Source organism: Humulus lupulus, chromosome 5, assembly GCF_963169125.1.
Source record: "Humulus lupulus chromosome 5, drHumLupu1.1, whole genome shotgun sequence".
NCBI classification, from domain to species: domain Eukaryota; kingdom Viridiplantae; phylum Streptophyta; class Magnoliopsida; order Rosales; family Cannabaceae; genus Humulus; species Humulus lupulus.
This window is the reverse complement of record NC_084797.1, coordinates 110,235,340-110,260,733: the sequence shown is the minus strand read 5'-3', so window position 1 is coordinate 110,260,733 and position 25,394 is coordinate 110,235,340. Positions and strand designations below refer to the sequence as shown.

Genomic DNA, 25,394 nt, shown 5'->3' with positions numbered 1-25,394 from the left:
AGTATTTTTCACAAATCCAACATAACTAATAAGCTTGTTCTTTAATTCATTCCAGTAATAACAATGCTAATAAACATTTTCACCTGGCCTATATACAAATGATAGTGCTAATAAGTGGTTTCCTTGCATCCACAAGCAGTAACGATGCTAATAAGCACGTTCTTTAACATTCACGCAACAGTCAAGGGCCAGGCCCTATCAGATAATCTCATGCAGATAAGGCATTCATATCATGTTTAAGCATTTAGAGATATAAATGTATAACATTTATCAAACCTTGAGTCGAGCATGTCTTTAGTGGCGAGTGTACATGCCCGACCAGCCTTCAGGAACCCTTAAACCTTGGCAGCTCTGATACCAATTTGTAACGCCCTCCTAATCTAGGATCGTTATAGTGTGTACTTTAAATTATGTTAGATATGCTAATCAGGACATTTGGCTTTAATCGTGTAACTAAGGTTAGTGGCAAGGGTTAGGGTTAAAAATTTTGGTCAAAGAACTATTAACTTTTACTCCAATAGTATTATACAACATGGGATCCAAAAATATTACAACACAATTGTTGAAAAGGGTAAAAACATAACAAAAGTTACATTAGCTAGCCTAAACAACAAAACATGGCTATAACCCTAGTTCCTCTGAGATAACCTAACCATGATGGTCGAGCAGCCGCATATGTACACGTCGCCACCGAAGATCTCCAAATCATGGTTGGTCAAGCTTTCCCATTCCCTTACCTACACCACAAAGCACCCGTGAGGCAGGCTCAGTAAGAGAACAGAACGTATAACAATAGAGAATATAACTTTAAAAAACCATTCAAAAATAATCAACAACATTAATTCATAGCCAATGTCATTTAGTTCAAACTCACAATCATTGGATCGACCTGGGTCGTTGCCCTATTCAGTTGGCTTTCATGCAAACTCTCGGGCCTATGCCCTAGATACGTGACCATAGAGTAACCTGGGGCCTCGCCCCACTACAAGAAAAAATGCTTTTAATAACACCAAAAATGTGTTATCAAAACATACGATAACACTTTCTAATGTGTTAAGACCGACTATGTTATCGTAGGTCAGGGTACTTTACATAACACTTTATCAGTGTTATACAAATGTGTTATTGTACTGTCAACGATAACACAATTTCTGTGTTATTTTAATATATAGATTAGTGTTTAATTATGTTATTTATAGTCGATTTTATAATACTTTTTTTGTGTTATACTACACTTTAGTATAAGACTTTTTTTGTGTTATACTACACTTTAGTATAACACATTTTTTGTGTTATACTACACTTTAGTACAACACATTATGTGTGTTATATAATGAAGTTTGCATAACATAATTCTTTGCATAAAAAGTGTTATTGTAATAAATATTATAACTCAATTTTCGTATTATTGTTATAGTTAGATATGTTTAAATTCTCATTATATATTTTATTTATATATCACTAATTTATTCTATTATATTTTAATTTTTTTATATAATTAAAATTAACTTTCTAATATATACTACCATCATCAAACAAACTTGATTTTCAAATAACAAAAAGTACGAACATTCAACATTGTATTAACAATCCACAAATTAGTTTAAAACATTCAATACTGTCATCAACAACAGTGTACATAAATAATGCTCTCTCTTTAACTCCAACCTCTACAACTCACTAAACTCTCTCTTTCTCTCTTTTTTTTCTCTTAGTGCTCTCTAAATCTGTGTACATAAATAATGATGCAAGGTTCACTTATATACGTGCACCAAAATACAAAAGAACCAACCCGAAAACAAAACTAAAAAATCAACTTAACTAACTCTGCAGCTGAACCAAAGTAAGTGAACTTGAGGAATCTTGTTAAAATAGTTATGGTCACTAGCTGTTTTAACCACTTTTTGATAGCCTAGATAACCACATTGTGAGACATACACAACAAATATGTTATAGTGATTCTTCTTATTACATGTTGACATAATTCTTTAGTACTAATAGTTTCTGCAACATGAAGTTTCTCAAATTTTCAGAAGCAAATAATGCAATGATAGCCACAACTCGATCATAAGAAAATAATGCAATGATAGCCACAATCAATTGCTTAGCATCTGACTCGGTACACCTTTAGCAATGATAGCCTGAACTTAAACGGTTGGCTGCTTTAGTGCAGACATTGAAGAGGCAGCAGCACTGAAAATGAGAAATAAATAATGCATGTTCATTAAAAAGTACTTGTGTAGGAGTTCAAAATACCAATTGTTTATGAATATCAGTAAATTTCCTACCTTACATCTTCTATGAATTTGCATTTCCTTGAGATAGAGAAAAAAGAGCAATCGTCACAGTAATAAGCAAGTTGGAAAATGGAAAATCATTGAAAAGAAAAAAAGAAAGAACATTGAAATATGAATAGATAAAAAGCTGTAGTAGTGGCTCAGATAGAAACAAATTCAGTCATCAAGTAACAAATATATATATGAAAACACAATTTCCCAACATTTTCTACCTGATTAACTGCAGAATAAGCAGAGAGAAAGTCTAGATACCATTTGCCTTCAAGATCCCATATACATGATCCCATTGCCTCAGAGAACACAACTGGTATTGGGTGATAGCTGCATTTCAACAACTAAAAACTCTTAGACAAGTACTGTATTAGCATTTAGAAACTGCTGCTCATTAGGTTGCTCTAGCAGAAGAAATTCAATACAAGGAAAACGATACACAAGATAATGTAAGTGCAAACTTCAGAACATCAAAATGACACAAGTTGAAGAACATCAAAAGTAAAGTTTCTCTCTGTATCGCTCTCTCTCAAACAAAGATTTGGCACTCGTACAAATAAAAATTACAAAAAATCATATATTGGTCATCAATTGCCATAGTGAATATCTTAAACATAAGAGAATTACCTCACTTCATCCAGAAACTGAGTGGATATTCATTTTCTTCTATTGACAGGAGACACCAAAATTGCTCTAATGCCACAGACAGCCGGCACCGCTACCTCCTCGCAAACAACTGCACTACCAAGGTCTCCATCCAACAGGTTAGTATTACTAGCAGAATGAGATATTTTCACTGTCTCCCTCTGAAAACTAATATAAGTTATTTTCCAATTCCAAATCGTTGATGCATATAAGTTATTTTCTTGAGGTTCTCCATTTCGATTTGAAATATTATCCTCGTTAGATGTATCAGAAAGATTGTTGCTTGCTTGAGCACAAACAGAATTATCCAGTCTGGAAAACCCTTCCCTAATTGAAAGAAAAGGATCCAAAATGTTTGAGCAAAAACCATTCATATCTTATACTATATATTTATTCAAGAAAAAAGAATAAAAATAAAGTTATTGAGCTCTGAATTAGAAAATACCTCAGACCGGAGACTGTATGCCTTTGCTTCAATAAGCCTAATTCACTTTCAGCCACAGAAGAGGGCCTCTCATTCTCAACCATACTTCCATTACGCAAGAACCAACCTCTTAGTAATGACTGAGAAAATAAAAGTAAAGAATTAAATCATTAGAAACATAGGAAAAGTTTTAACAACACCTCGAAGTAAATATTGAATTCAAGATTTAAGCACAGCTCAACCACACAATTATCATATCAGCAAAAAAAATGATATATAACAGTAACACAATTTAAGGGTGTCAGTTTTATTGACTAATTGTAACTGAGATGAACTCGAGCATGTTTTTTAAGGGCGCCACAAACTATCAAAAAATAATTTCTCCTCATTATTAAATCTTCTTGCTGAATCCCACAATCTTTGGGAGACAAAAAGGTACAACAAATTTTAAGTAGCCCCATAAGAAATGGAACCACAGAACACTGTGGACTTGCCAACTAAACCTACCCCAGGTGGGTTACAACTTACAAAGACCTTTTTTCTTTTTTTCTTTTTTGAGGGGAAATTACTTCATCAATCTAGGCATTTAGCATTTTTATTTTATTTTACATCTGGTACTTCCTAAAAATGTTCTAATATGTAGTTTTACAAGCATGAGTTAACTTGTTAATTTGGTATTACCCAGAATCAACAGCTAAATTTCTCTCTCCCAAGTTTTTGGGGCTCAACAACTTCAAATCTTTGAATGATCACACCCTAATGTCTCTGTTTTGAGTTTGTTGTAAGTTTGGTGGTGTTTCAAATCTGGTAGTTTTAATTTGTTTATGTGTTTTTAATATACTCCTTTTTTCGATAAAAAAAGTTGAAAAAACTCAAAAACTCAAAATGCCCATGGGTGGATAAGATAAAAGCAAAGCAAATCAGGCAAATTAGCATAGGGGGATAGCAGTTAATTCAAGAATGTAAATGGAGAAAAAGTAGCTCTAAAGATGATTTTGAGACTTAGGCAAATCTTATTTATATATTGAACTTTACAACAAAAGCAATACACACCATAGAAATAGATGGAAGTTGTAACAGTCTAACTGAATACAACTGAAGCTAACAAAACTAACAAACCAGAAATAGAAAACTAATCATGTAATATTACATTGTCTAACAATATATACATATATTGTTATCGCATTGGAAAGCTTCCACTTTTCATTCTTGAATTTATAAAATTATGGCCTCAGAAAACCAGTGGTAACGGCTATTCAATAAAAACAAACAAGCATAAGTGGATTCATTACAAAAAACTAGTATACAATCTGATCCCAACTTAATCCACAAAACCCATTACAAAAATAAATGTTTATGCTCTCTTGTAAACAAAATGATTGGCTGAACCTCAACTCTTTTTTAACTTTACATTGAGTTTTTCATATTAATTTTTCTATTTCAAGTAAATAGGCATGCTAAATCTAATAAATAAAATTTTCTACATAACCCTTCCTTAGTACATAAAAAGTTAATAAAAGCTTGAGCAAATGCTTCTCAGCGTCCTAGATACTATCAATCTCATTTCACAAGATATCCACATCTCAGGGTATCTGATTCAGGGTATTTGCTACTAAATTTACTGACTAACATAAATAGAAACCAAATCAATTACTAGCACTATATGACTGCCATTGCATGCTTATAAACCCACTATTTACTACCTTCACAACAAGAAAGTATCAATCAATATTTTTTCAGATTCAGAATACCTCGCCAAGAAGAAATCGGACTTACCTCAAGGCTATTGAGAGTAGCGATGAGACCTCTTCCCGGAAAATACTCAAAACTCTCAACTGAGACAGAGGGAAGGTCTTTCCCAACACTATGGTCTACCACAGCCCTGAAACAAACGAGATAGAAAACCACCGTCACAATATAAATAAGTGTGTAGAAATTCATACTAATGACTATTATAAAATCATTAAAGGCCAGAAAAGCCCTCCGATTAAACTTCTATTTTCGTTCATCTTGAGTTTGTCAATTTCCTATCAACATATTCTTGTGGAGGAAATCAAAAGTAGGATATCTTGTTATATGCTTTAATTGATTCTCTATGGATTCTTGTTGAGATCGTGTATTATGGAGATCTTGTTTATTCATTTCTCTAAACCAATGCAACCCCACAGAGCATGGATCAGAAAATCGAGATAATAAATGATAAGGCAGTAGTGATACAGCCAATATGAGTAAATAATTTAAAGATTACAGACCAAAAAGCTACTGTGAAAAGTAAATTCTATGGTCTAGTGACGCTACCTTCCGATAGGATGAGTGGTACCCTTCTCCATGGCAGCTGCGACTGCAAGAGCTTCTTTCTCACAGTTCGGGATACAGCAGGTAGTCAAATTTGAGTTATTGTTTCCAGCCTGATGTCCATAAATTGGTTCAATTGCTTTGAATGCTAGTTTCCCTGACAGTGCAAATTAGGAAGGAAAAAAAAGAGCTGCATGAATAGGAATTCACAACTTAACTCGAAAGTCAACCATTAAAAAACAGAAGATGAAAATTTCCCTGACAGTGCAAATTAGGAAGGAAAAAAAAGAGTTGCATGAATAGGAATTCACAAGTTAACTCGAAATTCAACCATTAAAAAACAAGAAAAAGAAAGAATATACATGAAACAGATCAAGTATTTGAATATTTTTTATCTTGACACCTTCTAGTTGGAAGACCAACTCAACATTTCTTTACAGTATATATATGCATGTAATATGTATTATATATGAACAACAAGAAGAAATTTTTTAAAAGTACTGAAAATTAGAGATGTTACAATTTTTTTTTTTTTAAAAAAAGTTAAAGTTGAGCTCTGATTGAAACCAACAAATAAAAAAGGACCATTTTAAGGTAAGAGTAGGTCTTTCATAAAATTTTAAATCCCATAATGGGGAACGTCAAGAGAATGTAATAGATAGTATTAGAGTTAATGAGGGCACTTTATAAACTAAATACTACCTGATGTTCCAAAGAATGGCCACTTGAAGAGAAATGGACCAATGAGAGCAATAGCTACAGACAAGACTACGACAACCTTGCTGTATTGCTCACCAAATTGGTCAAGCCAACTTTGAAGCTTTGGTTTATTCAAGCGTGCTTGTTCAGTCAATTGTACTATCTTGCTGAGTGTTGACTTTTTCCACGTTTTTGTAGCCTGAATCAGAAACGATTTTAACAAATTAAGAAACAACAAAAGGATTTTTTTTTAAAATATCACCATCTCATTTCTTTCAGCACCCAAGCACCTTCATCATAAACAAACAGACTACTGGCACCATAATCTTTATAAATTTAATAAAATTGCCAAATCCTCCTATATTCCTATCAAACATCATGCTTCCATTCATTTTCATGAGGTATTGGAAAATCAGTAAATTTCACTAAAGATTATAGAATAAGACATTGTATAATGAAAAACAATCGGTTTAAGCTATGATTTGCAAATCCAATTATCAGAGGAAAACACACACATAAACATTGACACCAATTCTCCCTTCATTGTGTTATATATCTATGAGAATGTCCATAAACATACCTTCACAATTATCCTACAATCCAAATTTCTTGCTCCACCAGGAATCTTGTCTCCAACTTTAATCTCTAAAGGTTTGACTTCACCCGTCAAGTGTTCGATAGTAATGGTTGCATTACCTTGAAAAACTTCACAGTCTACAGGCACAGACTAATCACAATAACAACTTCTATTAAGTTGCTTTCATTCCAAGTATCAGTTAATCACAGTTTCCATATAAGATCCCTGTTATCTACTAATTAACATGATGAGTTAAAAAAAAACGCTTTGTAACTTACAATGGCAAACTAAAAGAAATGATTAAATTAAGTGAAATGAAAAGAACATAGATAGAGCTAGATCATCGCTAAATGAATTCAGAAAGCTACAAATATGTATATATATATATTTATATACATATGTGTGTTTGTGTATTTTTCTTTCTTTTTCAATAATATCATCCAAATATCACAATATTGATGAGTAACCACTTGACATCTATTACAACAGAGGATTAATGTTTTCACACCATAATTCTTAAAGATAGATAAACCCATTCATTTGATAGTCCATCACATTGGCAACATTTTCAGTCTTGAAATTATTTTCAGACCATCATTCAAGCAGCAAAAAGCCATCCACATGATAGTCCAAGCACATGGATAGATTTTCTAGTGTTAAGAGACAGAGTAGTGCAAGTCAAGAACTCACATTAATGTGAAAAGTTTCAGAACATAACATGCATTTAAAGTTAATTGATCAACAGCTAGACTTTCACTAGGTTCAGAGAATATAAATCCTAAGAAAACAACAATCAATTCTAAATTATACTCCTTTCACCTCAGAATTTGAACATTCTAGCTTACTATTCCAACAAACAAAACTGAAATGAATAAAATTAGCATCACATACCTTACCAGCTCCAACCAAAATATAGGATCCCACTTCTATATTATGTACAGGAACCCTTTTGTATGCCAAATCGGTTGTGTTAGGAAGTCTATCTTCATTCATATCCAGCACAAGAGCAGATTCAGGATGATTTTCCTTCAACTCTTTAACATCAATCATTGAACGGCTAGTGAAGTACTCTTCAGCTACAGTCATCCCAGTGTTATATAATCAATTTTTTTTCCAAAACAATAAGCTGTTGACGGTGAGAACTCGTCAACTAAGTTGAGTTGGAAAAATTATCAAATCAAGATCACTAATCGGAAAGCTGTAAAAACTTGAACAATAACTCAAGAACAATGATAGAATAATAATGGAGGATTCAGTCTTTCATTCACACTCAAGCCTCTGCTACAGTAAAATTTCCAACCCCCTTTCAGGTGGTCTGAGAGTTCATTTTATAGCAGGCTCTAATGGCCTTAGGTACATAGTGGTCCAGGAGACCAAGTGGTACATATGTACTGTGTCAGGGGAGTGGCTTCAGAGGTTGTGGTCGTACATCCCGTACAGGAGCAGGTGTCAGGAGGATGTCTCCACTACTTGTCTGTACCCATGTCTGATGTGTGGTGGCAGGCGTAGTGGCGCAGGAGGTAGTGGTGTCGGCTCTGACCTATGGCCGTAGACGTACGGACCATGACTCTTACTCCAGCAGTCTCACTTGCACTGGTATCCGTACTCAGTACTAGGTCGTACAAGCATGTCCCATTCGACTCGTACTGTGGCCCCTAAGCATAGGGGTCTCAAGGTGTAAGGAATGGGACCTTTGGTGTGAGGTGGAGATCTTGTGTCCTTGGCATGAGATGCCTGAAGTCTCCCTAGGTCACTCATGAGTCTGGGCGATAGGCATGTGGCCTTGGCGGACGTCTAAGGATGCGTGGCGAGGCCCTTCTTGGCGAGGCCATGCGTGGCGAGGCCCCTCTTGGCAAGGCCATGCGTGGCGAGGCCCTTCTTGGCGAGGCCATGCGAGGCCAAACTTGGCGAGGCCATGCGTGGCGAGGCCCTTCTTGGCGAGGTCGTGCGAGGCGAGGCCCCTCTTGGCGAGGCCATGCGTGGCGAGGCCCTTCTTGGCGAGGCCATGCGTGGCGAGTCCTTATTTGGCGAGGCGGGGACACTTGGTCACTTCGGCCTATGGCAAGGCGAGGGCTCATGGGGGCACTCGGGTGCGCGTACAAGGACGTGAGGCGGGGCCTCGCGTAGGCAAATGGGTGCGCGCATAAGGACGCGAGACGGAGCCTCGTGTGGGCACTTGGATGCGGGTCACTGATGGCTGCGCGTCACGAGACCCTTGAGACTTAGGCGGTACCCACGCAAGGCCAGGCCAGACCTTAGGCGAAAATTGAGCGTCTACACTTGCCCCCCAGTCTAGGAGAGGACCTTTAGGTGCTCTCGTAGACTATTCACCTTGATTCCTATAAATAGGTCCTCATGCATGGCCTAATATTTTCACCTTACTCCCTTGGCTTATTAGTTTGGAGAGCCCTTGTTTTTTCAAGAGGTGAGGGGTTCAATCCCTCTCAACCTCATTTTCACCATAGTTCCTTTTATTTGTTTTATATATATATATATTTTTTTTTTCACTTCATTTCATCTTTTTTTTTTACATATGAGCGAATTTCTTGGTGTGTCTATTTTATGACTAACACATCTTTCTGGTTCATTCTTGCAGACGCGCATTTTCGACTCTTTGGTGCTTTTCGCTCCCCGACCTCCTTTGGACCCCAACCTCGCTCTCTTAATCGCTTGAGGTATATTTTCTTTCCTTCTCCCTTTTATATATATATTTTTTTGTTTATCGGGTCCAAACTAGCAGTACTTGGGATGGGGTACATTAGTCTAAGCTTGTAGTGAGTTTGACCATATGCACGCCCCTCCTCTATGTTTTTTTTTTTTTTATACCCTGTAGTAGGCCATTTAGGGCATTTGCATCTAGAGGTATTAAGCCTATTCCTTTGTGTTTTGTAGCCTTCCCCTCGTTTATACGTGAGCCCCTTTTTGCTGTTGGGACGTGGTTTCATGGCTAGTGACGGCCCGTCCGACATACCCCCGAGGGCTGAGTTTATTGACCTGTCCTCAGACTCAGAGTCCCCTGAGGGCAACCCTCACCAGGACTATGACTCCTTAAGGCAAGCCCGCATCTGCCACCTTGAGTGCATGGCCGAACTTAGGCGTAAAATTTTGGTGGTTGAGAGCAAAATTGACTCGGTGTTGAGAGGAGATGGAGGACCTTCACCCCTGGGCCTTAGTGACCATATAGCGCGTCTTACGACGACCCTTTTTGAATTGCGGTGGGAGTTAGAATTTATGGAGGGACACATTCCGCCAGAACCTCCCACTCCCTCCTCGCCTGATGAGGGTCATGGGGCTGCTAGCTCCCCTCCCTAGCCCCTAGTCTCAGTTTATCCTAGCTTAGTGCTTCCGCCATCGCTCCCTCGATGGAAAACTCTTGCTAGGAAGAAAAAATGGAGGGTTAAGTGTTCTGCCTCTTCCTCACATATTTCTTTTGATTTTGCAGATATGCCAAAAGCACGCAGACAGGTGTCCGTCCAGGAAGAGGACGACGCCCCTCCACTGGCATCCAGCCTAGTGTCCCTTGTGTCTTCGAATAAATTGAAGGCGATCGTGAAGCACTACCGTATTGCTCTAGAATACGCCCTATATGCTCTCCAGGAGGCATGCCGGGCCGATCGCCTTGAGAAGGGTTTTGTGGCTTTGAGTGAGCAGATTTTGAAGGCGGGTGGCACCATTCCTTTGCACCCGTTTTTCGTGGTGGTTCCCCACTACTTCGATTTGGCCCCTCTTCAACTATCGCCCAATAGTTAATTGACTTTAAGTTGCCTTTTCATTTGGTTCAAGGGGAATGTCAAACGCGCCCCGACGGCGCAGGAGGTGCATTCCCTGTATAACCTCATGGGAGTGCACAAGTCCAAGGGCTTCTACTACCTACAGAAGGCCAACAACGAGCTCCCCCTAATAGAGGGCTCAGTGTCCAACACAGGGCCTTGGAAACAAGACTTTTTCTTGGTAGAGGGGCCTCTCTCGGTTCGTGAAGGCTTTCGCGCCGGCCCTAGTAAGTATCCTGGTCATTCTCTTCTTCTTATTAGAACTTACTGTTTTGCACTCTTGCTTGTACTGACATTGGCGTGCATCTTGCAGGGCAATTTGCTGATCCCTCGGTCATTGGGCCGGAGGCGGAGGCCATAAAAAATCTCATTGATGCAGACTCCGCCCTGAAGAAGGCGGCAGTCCTATTTACTGTGGCGAACCTCAACCGCCACCAGCTGTCCCCGGTCTCTGACCCCAAGCTCCTGTGGTCAGTTACTGGGTCTAAGAAGGCTATGGCTATGCCGACTGGGCCGTCCCTACGCGACGGTGAGGCCGAGGAGGAGATGGAGGATGCCCCCCTTGAATGTGGGGGATCTCATCAGCGCCCCCTGTCTCCCGGGGGATGCCCTCCCTATGGCTCCCATGACTAGGACATGGCCTTTCAATCTCTGGACCCGCAGGCTGCAGCGGGATGTTACGCTCCCCCTGGCCTTGATGGCTGTGACACCTTCCCTCAGGTCCCTCATGATATTGGCTTACCGGATGCTGATTTCGTCGACCTCGAGGAACCCCCTTCTAATGTACCAGGGTCTCAGTTTTTCTCCTTCCCTGCGCCTCCTCTTGCTTCAGCGAGCGGGTCGTCCGTTCCTATCCAATAAGATGCTCCTAGTGCGGAGGCGGAGCCTTGGGTGACTAGGATGGCCTCATCTTATGCGCAGCGTTTCATTCAAATTGCCCCGGGCCTCCCTGTCTCCGACTGGAGGGGTCTAGGGAATGTGACTCAACCAGACCTTGGGGAAACCCTAAGGCGTGCCGCGGCCTGGGTGAGGTTTTGCACCTTGCGTCGATTAGTATTATGTATAGATGTACATGTGTTTTTCTTTTTTTTTTACTTATCGCTGAAGCCATTGACTTTCTTGTGCAGATCTACATCGTGTCTCTTCGGCATGCTGACACGTCCGGCGTCCTCTCCGCATCTACTGCTGAGAGGGACTGCCTCATGGCCCGGGTCCAGGAGCTCGAAAATGAGCTTAGCGAAACCAAGGTCCAGTTGTCAAAGGCCCGGACTAAGTCTGCCAACTTGTTCTCAAAGAGGGAGAAGGCGAAGGCCCAGATCAAGGAGCTAAAGGGCAAGGCTAGACGCTTGGAGCGCGAGCTCCAGGGGGCCAAGGCCACTGCGGCTGCGTCGCAGGAGAGGGTTACTCAACTGGAGACCGAAGTCGAGGCCCTTAGGGCCAAACTATAGTCAGCACAGGAGAGGAACGCTTCCTTAGAGGCGGAGAGGGCTTCCTCGGAGGTGGCGAGGGCTTCCTAGGAGGCGGAGAGGGCTTCGTTGGAGTCGGAGAGGATCACCACCGAGCGCAGGTCTATAGATCATGCTCTTTACAATGTGTGGAGGCAGGATCCCAACTTCGAATTCTCCTCTTTTGGCGAACAGGCCGTTGCCCGAGTGGCCTTGTGGAGTGCCCACCATAGGAGGCCTTGAAGTAGTCTTGCTTTATTTATTTTTACTTTTAACTTTGTAATATCATTATCACTGCTACTTTTCTTTTGGTAACTCTTGTACTATCTTAAGAACTCTTTTTTCTAATGTATAAATACATGTGTTGCTGTTTATTTCTTGTTCTACTGCATTTGAGGCCCTTTTAAGCCGGGATGATGGGGTTTGGTTGGTTCCCCTCTTTTACTTACCAAGCCGGGGGTCCTTTGGAGCCCATACGAAAGGGTTCACTGAGACCTCTTTTGGTGCCTCGTGGTTGCTTCTATAAGGATATTTTGACCCCTTGGGTCCTAGTTATCCTTTTATGTTTTTCTTGCGCGCGCTTATTATTTCTTTGCGAGAAGCGTCCTTCTCGTCGTTATTCATAGTACTATTTTTGCAAGGTTCTCCTTTGGGACCCTTTTTGGCTAGGCGGCTTGGTGGCCGCTCTAGACTTATTATTATTGTCGTCACCATACATTTTTTTTTTGTAAGTCCCTATGGCCTCCCTTGGTGTTCATAAGGGTAGCTAATCCTTGCGATCCCAAGGGATGCCTTGTAAGGACTTCTTTTAAGGCCCTAGTATAGGGGTCCCTTTGGTTTTAAGTCACTTCCTCTTGATAGAGGGCCCTTTTTAGGATACTCTTGGTAGAGGGTCCTCTTCTTTTTTTTTTTTTTTTTAGGGGCCTCCTTTTTAGGAGGGCTAGGGGTCCTCTTGGTAGAGGGTCCCTTTTAGGGGCCTCGTTTTTAGGAGGGCAAGGGGTCCCTTTTTAGGATCCTTCGTTATAGGGACCTTTTTAGGTTCCCTTTGCTAGCCACCTGCTGTCGCCTCCTATCCTGCCCCCCAAGTGTCTGGTGAAATTTATTTCGGCAGGCACTTTGGCTGATGCCCACGTACCGAAGGAAAATAATACATGAGGTTGCGAATAGTTTCACCCATAACATGTAGTTCCATTCATTACATTCATAATAAACAATCTCATACAAATAATTGCAACGGTACATATGAGGTTTTCATATAAAACAAAAATAAAAAGACTCACACCTACTTAGGAGGCTATCTAAGTAACCTCTTTGATTTCTCCCTATCATATTAAGACAGCGTGCAACACTTGTCCTTTTACCATCGGACATGGGTGTAACGACCCGAATTCACTAATAAGGCTTAAGGACCTTGATTAGTGTGCCAGGATGGCGTGTTGGGATTTATGTGTGATTTTATGAGTTAAATGCATGGTTATAATTTAAAGCGTGTTATGTGACTATTTGATTGTTTGAGATGCATGACTATGTATATTAGTATGCATGTAGGCCTGGATTGTGTTAGAAGGGCATAATTGTAATTTTGGCCATGTTGGGCATAACTGTATTAATATGTGATGATTGTAGAGACCACAGTGATATGTGGGTATATCCGTGATTGGTAACTTTCGGCACAAGGCGATCCTAGAGCTGGATAGCGGGGAAAGTCACAACGGGGCATTATAATTGACTTTGGACAAGTCAAGGAGTATTTTGATATTGGGTTATGAAAATAAATAATTGGAGATATATTTGAGGTTAGGATGCCTAGGCGGGAATACCGGGGGATTTTACCATTTTTGCCTTGAGGACATTTTGGTACCCCGAACCTTGAGGTAACCAGCTTAAGTTATAAAAACAAAACAAATAAACCATTTGGAGACTTAGAGAAACCGACCCAGCCTCCACCCTCTCTTCTTCTTCTCTCTTTCCTCTTTCTTTCATGAAATCCACAGAAATCTTAGGAGAAATCAAGCTTGAATTTCTGAAAATTGATGGTGGGATTTGGAGGTTTAGCTCAAGAGTTAATCAAGAACAAATCAGGGTAAAGGTAAGCAATTAATTCTTTTTCTGAAGTTAAATTCTGAGATTTTGTTGGGTTGTGAATGTTTATGGATTTTGATATTCAAGGTGGAGTTTGAGGCTTGAAACTTTGAAGATAGGTCATGGGATCCTTTGGGAAACGATTCTACAACTGAGGTAAGGTTTAAATTAAAGTTTGATGGTTGAGATTGAGAATTCCATGGTTGGTTTTGAGTTCTAGGTTTGAAATTTCAGAAATTTGGAATTGGGATTTTGGTGAGTGTTAGGTTGGATTTTTGGTGGAATTGTGTTGTTTAAACAATCCTAATGTTGTGATTATTAATTGGTTTTGAATTGGGAGCTTTGGGATGGCTTAAGGTGAGGTTTTAAGCTTGAAAATGGTGGGTTTTTCTGGGTTCGAAGGGTCGGGCCGCGACATGGTTCTTGGAGGGTCGCGGCCCTTGAAGGCTAAGATGCGCTGAGGATGGAGGGCGGGCCGCGGCATGGTCCTTGTAGGGCCGCGGCCCTTACCTGTTTCTGGGCATTTTTGTGGCCCTGTTCGGGGGCCATGCCGCGGCATGGTTGGGCCATGCCGCGGCGCTTAAGGAATTTTGGGATTTTGAGAATTTAGGCTTCGGAATTTAACCACGGGTGCTCGGGATTGAATCTTTTTATATTTTTGGTGAAGTTCAATGTTCCGGGGACTAGAACTTGGTTTAGAAACTCATTTGAGATTTATCTTATTGGTATCCATTATCTTGGTTGTGACTAGGTGTTAAGCTAGAGCTCGGGAAGTGGATCGTGCTCGGGGGCCGTCATTTTTCTATTTAAAGCATTCGGAATTAAGGTAAGAAAACCGTAACACCCGAGATTAGGGCATGGCCCCACTGTGTGATTGTAGGGCATGGCCCCAGATTGTATTATGTGCATATGTTTAACCTTAAATGAATCATGATGTGTGTGAATGATTATTCGAATGTACTATATGTGTGATTATAATGAAATGAACGGCAAAGGCCGAGTGCGGCGTAGGCCGGGTATGGCCGTGGGGCCGAAAGTAACACACAGCACATGGGATGCTTATATTCAGGGCGGGACCCAAGGGATACATGAGTTATCCTCGCGGTGAGAACCGATACCCCAGGCATCGGTAAGGCTCTGGGGCGGCATGGCCGTGTTTGCTTAGTCTAATGGTTGACTTGTTTATCTGTGGGCTATCTGATACGATTAACTATATATATTTGCACACTGTTTTTTCTTAAAACTCACTTAGTAACGGCTCTAAGGAAGTAGGGCGTTACAATGGGCGCCTTACTGGTAGTACTTCCTCAGGTGCTCTGTGTTCCATGCTCGGGGTATGATGGTGTCGTCCATGCGCGCCAGCTTGTAAGTGTTCGGGGGGACGCACTGAGCAACCTGGTAGGGCCCCTCCCAATTCGCCCCCAGCACTCCTGCGCCTGGGTCTCGTGTGTTAGGGAGTACTTTCCTTAGCACCAGGTCACCAACTCTAAAAGTTCTCTCTGGCACCCTCGAATTGTAGTACCTTGCGGCGCGCTGCTGGTATACCGCCACCCTCATTTGTGCTTTTTCTCTCTTCTCTTCAAGCATGTCTAAGCTTTCGGTCAGGGCTACGCGGTTGGCTTCGTCTCCATATGCCTGTACCCTGTGGGACTCGACTCGCATCTCGACTTGGAGCATGGTCTCGCACCCATAGGCCAAGGAGAATGGGGACTCCCCAGTAGTCATGCGTGGGGTGGTTCTGTAAGCCCACAGCACATTTGGTAGCTCATCTACCCAGGCTCCCTTCATTTTTTCTAGCTTTGTCTTCAGGTTCTTTTTAAGGACCCTGTTTATGGCCTCCACTTGCCCATTGGCCTGGGGGGGCACAACTGCGGAGAAACTCCTCCTTATACCCCTTTCCCTACAATGCTCATCGAAAGCTCCTCCCTCGAACTGGGTACCATTGTCGGAAATAATCTTGTAGGGTACTCCATATCTACAAACAATGAATTTGTTGACAAAAGAGGCGATGTGCTTGGCGGTTATCTTCACAAGGGGTTCTGCTTCTACCCACTTAGTGAAACAGTCCACTGCCACCACCGTGTACTTCGCTCCACCCCTGCCTGTAGGAAGAGCGCCGATTAAGTCTATCCCCCAGATAGCGAAGGGCCAGAGGCTGGTCATGCTGGTTAGTTCGCTTGGGGGTTTCCGAGGGTAGTTAGCGTGCCTCTGGCATTTGTCGCATTTCGTGGAAAAGTCATGCGCATCTTTCTCCATGGAGGGCCAGTAGTATCCTTGTCTCATGGCCTTCCTAGCCGTGAAGGGTTCGCTCTCGTGGTTGTCGCACTCTCCCTCATGTATCTCATGTAACACTTTCAACGCCTCCTCCTCTTCTACACACCGCAGGAGTGGCATTGAGAATCCTCTATTGTAAAGGATCCCATCTACCAGGGTGTATCTTGCGGCCTTGTACACCAACCACCGGGACTCGTTTTTATCTGCAGGCAAGGTTCCTTCTTCCAGGTACCTCTTGATTGGCTCGGTCCATGATTCCCTTGGGACACTAATCATGTGCACGTCCGCGCCTTCGATGCTGGGCTTGGGTAAGTTCTCCACGGGTATTGACTCCAAGATATCACCATCCTTGGTAGACGCCAGCTTTGCGAGTGCATCGGCATGGGTATTCTTTTCTCTGGGGATTTGCTCTATAGTATATGCCACCAACCGTCTCAGATAGCCCTTCACCTTCTCCAAGTACGCTGCCATCTTGGGTCCCCTCGCCTGGTACTCCCCCTTTACTTGGCATACTACCAATTGAGAGTCACTGAAGATATGAAGGCGCATCACTCTCAGTTCCTGGGCTAAACACAGACCAGCAAGGAGCGCCTCGTATTCTGCCTCATTATTGGAGGCCTCAAACCCAAATCGGATTGCACAATACATTCTATGTCCCTCGGGCCCAGTCATCATGATGCCTGCTCCTGATCCTCCTTCATTTGACGCCCCATCAACATGCAAACTCCACTCCTCTAAACCTCCTAGCTCTTCCTCCATAAAATCTGCCAGCACCTGTCCATTGATGGAAGCCCTTGGGGTGTATATAATGTCAAATTGACTCAGCTCGATCGACCATTTCATCAGCCTCCCTGAGGTCTCAGGTTTATGCAAGACCTGCCTCAAAGGACTATCAGTCAGGACTTCAATTGTATGTGCATGAAAGTAAGGCCTCAACTTCCTCGAAGCCACTACTAACGTATAGGCCAATTTTTTGATCTCCGGATACCGGTTCTCCGCGTCCACCAAACACTTGCTGATATAGTATACGGGTTGTTGTTGCTTCTTCTCTCCTTTAACCAAGGCTGCGCTGATGGCATGCTCAGACACTGCCAAGTACAGGTACAGCTTCTCGCCCTTCTCTGGTATTGCCAACAGGGGTGGCTTCCCCAGGTACTCTTTCAACTTGACAAATGCTTCCTCACATTTTTCATCCCACGCGAACTTTTTGCTCCCTTTGAGGATGTCAAAGAATGGGAGGCACTTGTCGGTGGACCTTGAGATAAACCTATTAAAGGCCGCCACCCTTCCCGTTAGGCACTGCACCTCCTTCTTATTCTTTGGCAGGCTCATCTCTATTAGTGCCTTTATCTTTTCAGGATTGGCCTCGATGCCTCTGGAATTGACCATGAAGCCCAAGAATTTTCCTGAGGATACCCCGATGGTGCACTTGACTGGGTTCAACTTCATCCGGTATTTCCTGAGCGTGTCAAACATCTCACCAAGGTCTTTGTTGAGCTATGCTGCTTCTTTGGTCTTCACTAACATGTCATCCACATAAACCTCCATATTCGATCCTTCCTATCTGGTTGGCGAACATTTTATTCACCAGCCTCTGATAGGTGGCTCCCGCGTTTTTGAGCCCAAAGGGCATCACCTTGTAATAGTAGAGCCCTTTGTCTGTAATGAATGACGTGTGCTCTTCATCTGCCGGGTTCATTGGGATTTGGTTGTATCCTGAGTAGGCGTCCATGAAACTTAGTAACTCATGTCCTGCCGTCGCATCTACTAGCTGATCTATCCTGGGAAGTGGGAAGCTGTCCTAAGGACAAGCTTTATTCAAGTTCGTGAAATCGACGCAAGTTCTCCACTTCCCATTCGGCTTCGGCACGAGTACTGGGTTCGATACCCACACAGGGTAGAAAGACTCACGGATGAACCCGTTGGCCTTCAACTTGTCAACCTCCTCCTTTAATGCTGCGTATCTTGTTGGGTCTAGCGCCCGCCTCTTTTGCCTGACGGGCCTTGCTTCTAGGGAGATGTTCAGGTGGTGGCACATCACACTGGGGTCTATGCCCACCATGTCCTCATGACTCCATGCAAACACGTCTAGATTATCTTTAAAAATTTCATCAACTCCTCCTTCACGTCTCCTTGCAGGCTTCTCCCTATCTTAAATTTCCTTAGGGGTTCCTCCGTCACCGTAACATCCTCTACTTGTTCTACTGGTTCTGCTCTTGACTCATCCACGACCCGAGGGTCCAGCTCCTGCGGACCCCCCATGGGCATACATAGCGCCTCATGTACCACCATGGCCAGTGGCTCACGCGGTTTTGTAGGCACGCGGAGTGAGGTGTTGTAACACTCCCTCACCTCATTCTGTTCTCCCTTCATACTAGCGACCCCTCCTGGAGTCGGGAACTTGACAACCAAGTGATATATTAAAGTTATGGCTTTCAATTCTCTTAGGGAGGGTCTCCCCAATACCGCGTTGAAAGCTGATGCACAATCTACTACAACAAAGTTAGACATGACTGTAGTCTACCGGGGTTGCTCCCCCATGGTAAGTGTCAATTCGATCATTCCAAGGGGTTGCACTGAGTCCCCTGTGAATCCGTATAGGGACGACTGGCAGGGCTTCAGATGACGAATGCCTAGTCCCATCTTTTCCAAAGCAGGGCGATATAGGATGTCTACCGAGCTCCCATTATCCACTAGGACTCGATGCACATGCATATTTGTCAATTGAACTGTCAACACCAGCGGATCATTGTGGGGAAAGTGTACCCCCCGTGCGTCCTCATCAGTGAACGTTATTGAGTCGTTTTCCCCCTTGAAGCTCTTCGAGGGCCGTTGTTCTAAACTCATGACGCAGGGAGGCGGACTTCGCCGAGCCTCTCTTGCATATCTATCTCGCCCCTTCCTAGAGTCTCCCCCAAATCCTGGACCTCCAAAAATGGTTCGGACCTCCCCCTGTATTTCTGGGGCTCGCTCTTGTGCCTGGGGTGCTGCGGGCTCGTCCTCTGGCCTTTGCCTTTCTCTCCTGACATAGCGGCCCAAGTGTCCCCGGCGGATGAGCTCCTCAATTTCCTCCTTCAGATGAATACACTCTGCCATGGTGTGTCCGATGTCCTTGTGGTATTGGCAGTATCTATTGGGGTCCCTTTTGGAACGATCCTTTCTCATTGGTGGGGGCTTTTTGAAGGGCACTCGATCTTCGTTGGTGATGTAAATATGCTCCCTGGTATCCGTGAGGTTCGTATAGTAAGTATAAGCCGTTTGCCTATGATCACCCCCTCGTTTGGTTTTCCTCTGCTGGTCATCTCTTGGCCCATCATACGTTCTTTTCTTCTTCGCTACATTCGATCCGTCGTTAGTTGGGGGCTTCGCGTGGGGCTCCTCCCTCCCCGCCTTTAGGTTGGCGTGGCCATCCTCCACACGGATGTACTTTTGCGCTCTCTCATAGAAGTCATCTAAGTTGGTGACTTCCCTCTTCAACATGTTGTCCCTCAACTTGCTTCGTGGGAGCACTCCAGCGGTAATGGCCATGGCCATTTTTAACTCTCAGTGCGTTAGGCACCCCACTTTTGCGGCCTCCATATTGAACCGGTGAATGTAGCTCTTCAGGCTTTCATTCTCCCCTTGCTTCACGTTGGCCAGGCTGGTACCTGGCATCGTGTAGTCCCACACGGCATGGTGTTGTTGGAGGAATTCGTCAGAAAACTGCTGCCATAACCTGATGGACCCCGGCCTTAGTCTTTTGAACCATTTGTAGGCGGGTCCTTTCAGGGTAACAGTGAAGCAATGGCACCTGGCACCACTTCCGATCCCCCTCAGTTTCATCAGATCATTAAACGCATCCAGGTGGTATTTCAGATCCGTGTTCCCTTCGTAAGGGTTCATATTGGGCTCCTTAAAATTGGCAGGGATTCGGACTGCCTGAATTTCTCTCACAAAGGGTGACTCATGGTCGAAGTCCTCCTCAAAGGCCTGGCCGCCTGACGCGGTGACGATCTTGCTCCGCAGGCTCCTCATCTCTGTGTCTAGGTCCTGCCTCCTCTTGCTGAGAGTGTCCCTCAAAGCGGACAGGCTAAGATCCGCCTTTCCCTTGCCTTCTCGAGGCGCCACAGGGGGCGTGGTCCCTTTGCCTGCCCTCTTCTTATTGAGCTCCTCCTGCAAGTCTGAGGGTGCCCTTTTAGAGGTGACCTCGTCCTCATTGCGAGGGGTAGCGTTGGTCCTCGGCACTGGCTTCTGGGCCTGTTTAGGCGGTTCAGGGTGATCACGTTGCTTTGCTCGGGGGGTGTTACTGGTTGAATGTCGGGTTCTCCTATCATCTACTGGTACAGTGGTCTCCACCCCATCCTTGCCCTTCTACTTCCTCTTAGGCAAGGTTACGCTTGACTTACCCTGCAGCAGGCCGTTCAGGACCTCTTGCATGTTTTCCAAGGTGGTTTCCAACTTTTGATTCTTACAGTGGAGCTCACGTATTTCCTCCTCGTAAAACCGGGATTTCGAACTCGAGCTCACGGAGTGGACCCGGGGGTGCTTATCATGCCTACGGGCAGAAGGGCCCGGGTCTTGCCGGCCGGAGTTCGGTGCCTGCGGTGGTTTTGGGGGAGGGAACTCGTCAGCGTTTACCGGTGGTGATCTTGGAGGACTTCCTCCAGGTGGAGCGGCTGGTGATGAGGCCACCCTATCACCTCCGTGAACCTCAGGGTCTTTCGGGGGCTCCACGTCTCTGGGTGGAGGAGCGTCCTTCATGGAGGCCTTCAGCTGGACTCCGTTCAGGTGAACCTCTACCTCTGGTGGCTCCCTCAGTCGCTTTGAGCGTCTTGGCATCTTCTTCTTGCCGGAAACAATGGTGGAACAGTAGCTTGAAACTAACGTTCCCACAGACGGCGCCAAACTATTGACGGTGAGAACTCGTCAACTAAGTTGAGTTGGAAAAATTATCAAATCAAGATCACTAATCGGAAAGCTGTAAAAACTTGAACAATAACTCAAGAACAATGATAAAATAATAATGGAGGATTCAGTCTTTCATTCACACTCAAGCCTCTGCTACAGTAAAATTTCCAACCCCCTTTCAGGTGGTCTGAGAGTTCATTTTATAGCAGGCTCTAATGGCCTTAGGTACATAGTGGTCCAGGAGACCAAGTGGTACATATGTACTGTGTAAGGGAGTGGCTTCAGAGGTTGTGGTCGTACATCCCGTACAGGAGCAGGTGTCAGGAGGATGTCTCCACTACTTGTCTATACCCATGTCTGATGTGTGGTGGCAGGCGTAGTGGCGGAGGAGGTAGTGGTGTCGGCTCTGACCTATGGCCGTAGACGTACGGACCATGACTCTTACTCCAGCAGTCTCACTTGCACTGGTATCCGTACTCAGTACTAGGTCGTACAAGCATGTCCCATTCGACTCGTACTGTGGCCCCTAAGCATAGGGGTCTCAAGGTGTAAGGAATGGGACCTTTGGTGTGAGGTGGAGATCTTGTGTCCTTGGCATGAGATGCCTGAAGTCTCCCTAGGTCACTCATGAGTCTGGGCGATAGGCATGTGGCCTTGGCGGACGTCTAAGGATGCGTGGTGAGGCCCTTCTTGGCGAGGCCATGCGAGGCCAAACTTGGCGAGGCCATGCGTGGCGAGGCCCTTCTTGGCGAGGCCGTACGAGGCGAGGCCCCTCTTGGTGAGGCCGTACGAGACGAGGCCCCTCTTGGCGAGGCCATGCGTGGCGAGGCTCTTCTTGGCGAGGCCGTGCGAGGCCAAACTTGGCGAGGCCCCTCTTGGCGAGGCCACGCGTGGTGAGGCCCTTCTTGGCGAGGCCGTTCTTGGCGAGGCCATGTGTGGCGAGTCCTTATTTGGCGAGGCGGGGACACTTGGTCACTTCGGCCTATGGCAAGGCGAGGGCTCACGGGGGCACTCGGGTGCGCGTACAAGGACGTGAGGCGGGGCCTCGCGTAGGCAAATGGGTGCGCGCATAAGGACGCGAGACGGAGCCTCGTGTGGGCACTTGGATGCGGGTCACTGATGGCTGCGCGTCACGAGACCCTTGAGACTTAGGCAGTACCCACGCAAGGCCAGGCCAGACCTTAGGTGAAAATTGAGCGTCTACATAAGCTATTCTTAAACGTGATTGTGCATGGCTTACCTATATGAGCCAAATTAAACATGGCAAGAAGTAACCCTCCTTCTAAGGCATTCCCCATAAATACTGAAGCAAATGCCGCTAGAGCCATTAATACATGGATGTTAACTTTTCCACCACTAATGTCAATAAGAGCATCAAGTGCTGCAGAGACCTACATCCAAAGTTGAGTATATCGTAACTAATTGCTACTATAATCTTATATTCTTACGAACTAGGAAAACAATCAAACTCATATATAAACATACATAGTGTTTTTCACTTAAAAATACAACTGTTTCTACAAAGACAGGTTATCTCAAAATCAGTTGGCATTCTGCTGTGAGAAAACCCCAGATGGTATAGCATATTGCCACCGATTAAATTTCAATTTATAACAACATTGCAATGGATTCTGTATAGACAACAGTCAAATGAAAATCCCAGTTGATATAAACGTTACAAGTTATATAATTATGCAAGACCAACACAAAAATTGTGTTAACGGTCAACAAAATAATTCCAATGCAAGCATGTTATAAGTTCAACTATAAATAATTTTACTCAAAATTCAAATTTTACCCCAACGAGAGGAAAAGCAACGAGAATGAAAGCATTCTGTAAAGGCTTCGCAACCGTCTTTGGAAGCAAGTTTATAAATTAATTAAGTGCTTTTAACTTGTGCTGAAAAGCAACATAACCACAGTAAAACAAAGACCAAGGCAAGTGACTTGAGTGGAACTTGGAACAGTCCAAGAGAATGAACAAGTAAAAACTGGTACATATCACATATATATACAAATCTCTTAAACACACAAACAACGACATTTTTAATTTCACAATAGCATATTATCAAATGAGCCGAATATAAGTTTATATCAATGAAGCAAGTCAATAAACAATCAAAACTAAGTTCTCATTCAAAAATAAATGAGAGAAAACGAACCCAAGTAAAAAAAAAATATGAGAACACTTACACGCTTGTGTCCTCGCGACCCAGAAGCTTTACAGGGGTACCCAATCTCGGCGAAACTAAGCAACTCTCAAACAACTCATCGAGACCCATTATCCTACCGGGCCACCATGACCCGTTTCTGCGGCGGACCCAAACCAACTCGCTTACCGATGGTTCAATGCCCTTGTTACTGGTCTCACCGGCGCTTCCCATCTCAACCAAACCCTCCTACCCAAAAAGAAAAACCCAAAAGAAATCGAACCCTGATTCACCCAAACAAAGAGCCAATGTTAACCCTCCATTTTCAACCGCCCCAAAGTCCCAAAAATCTCCCAGAGCCTGCGCCTAGCCTTCACAAACAAATGCACATCTTGTTTCTTGAACCTGAAGGGAACCAACCAAAAAAATTAAAAATCAAATAAAAGAAAAAAAATCAAATATCGATCTCGCATACAGCGAAACTCCAACAAAAAAAATAATAATAATAAGCAAACCAGAAAAATAAATAAATAAAATTTTCAGTTCAGTGGAAAAAGAAATGACCTTATACGAGGGTTTATAGCAAAGAAAATTTGTATTAAAACAGGAAAAGAAGATCTGGTATCTCCTTCCCTGAAAACCCAAACCTTGCTATAGAGAGAGGATATAGAGAGAGGGAGAAAGGAAAGATCGGGTGGGAGAAAAGTTTCTTTCTTCTTTATTTTATTTTATTTTACATGTGAAAAAAGTAGAGAGACTATATTATAGTCAGACCAAAAGCTTGCTATTTCAATTTAGCGCGAAAGGTGCCGCCTTTTTTTTGATTTGGTTTTGGACTTTACCACTTTTTAACTATACTTACTATAATACTTTTTAAATAGTCTTATCTTCTTGTGTTAATGTATAATGAACGGGCCAAGCCCTAATCACATACAACACGTTCTGGGTGCAGTTTTCTTACCTTAGGTCCAAGCAAGCGTAAATAAGAACGACCCTCCAGCACGATCCCGGTTTCAAACCCTTCGCGACAGCCTAAGTCACAACCATAAAACATGATTCTATTAATATCGAGTGATCAAAGGCTTTCGGACCAAGTCTTAGCCTTCGGGACCTCGGGTTCCACCAAACTGGGTAGTGGAAACAATCCCGAACCCCTAAGGTTGAGTTCCCGCGCTCAAAATCTTCTAGGGTCCAAAAACCCCTTAAGAGTCGCGGCCCCATGCCCCTCTACCGCGACCCACCTCCAACCAGAGGCCCAACCTCCCCAACCAGTAGACACCGCCGTTGCCCAGCCATAGTGGCGCCGCGGCCCGGCCTCATCCCTGGCTCCCATCTGTTTTAGAGGGTCGCGGCATACCAAGAACAAAGACGTGGCTCGACCCCTTCGAACCCAGAAAAACTTCCATTTCAATAGCCAAATCTCATCCAATTTAACCCTAAATCATCCCAACAACACAATGAAATCAACACAACAGCTCAAATATGCTCCCAGCAAAAAAAACCCAACAGAAAACCTGTCCCAAAACTCACTAAGCCACTAATTATATCTTTGAACTTTAAGAGCTCAAGAACACTTAAAACCAGCCATGAAAACTCATAATTTAAATGCTAAAACAATAATTCAAAGCTTACCTCAATCTTTGTTTGAATCCGCAAGCTAATACTGAACTAATCTCCAAGTCTAGAGCACCAATTCTTGTGAACCTAGCCCAAAAACCCCCTTGGTTCAATGGTTAGCTTGGAAGAGCTTCTTGATAGAAAAAGAAGAGTGTAATTGGAGAGGGAGAGTTGGTTTCAGGAAGAGCTTCTAAGTGTTTCCTACCTTTTGTCTTACCCGAGGGCAAAAGGATAAATTTCC

General features: G+C 43.6%; 1 protein-coding gene across 1 annotated transcript; it reads right to left on the bottom strand.

Annotated features, from left to right (window-relative positions):
• Positions 1-3,323: 3,323 nt before the first annotated feature.
• On the bottom strand, positions 3,324-23,770 carry LOC133779375 (probable cadmium/zinc-transporting ATPase HMA1, chloroplastic). The gene is made up of 9 exons (XM_062219346.1): positions 23,580-23,770; positions 23,185-23,254; positions 22,627-22,777; positions 7,820-8,004; positions 6,932-7,078; positions 6,355-6,550; positions 5,656-5,809; positions 5,134-5,239; positions 3,324-3,497 (listed from the first exon to the last, which is right to left on the bottom strand). Exons 1-9 carry the CDS (start codon positions 23,768-23,770, stop codon positions 3,324-3,326), a joined length of 1,374 nt encoding a protein of 457 aa, XP_062075330.1.
• Between the last annotated feature and the right edge of the window lie 1,624 nt (positions 23,771-25,394).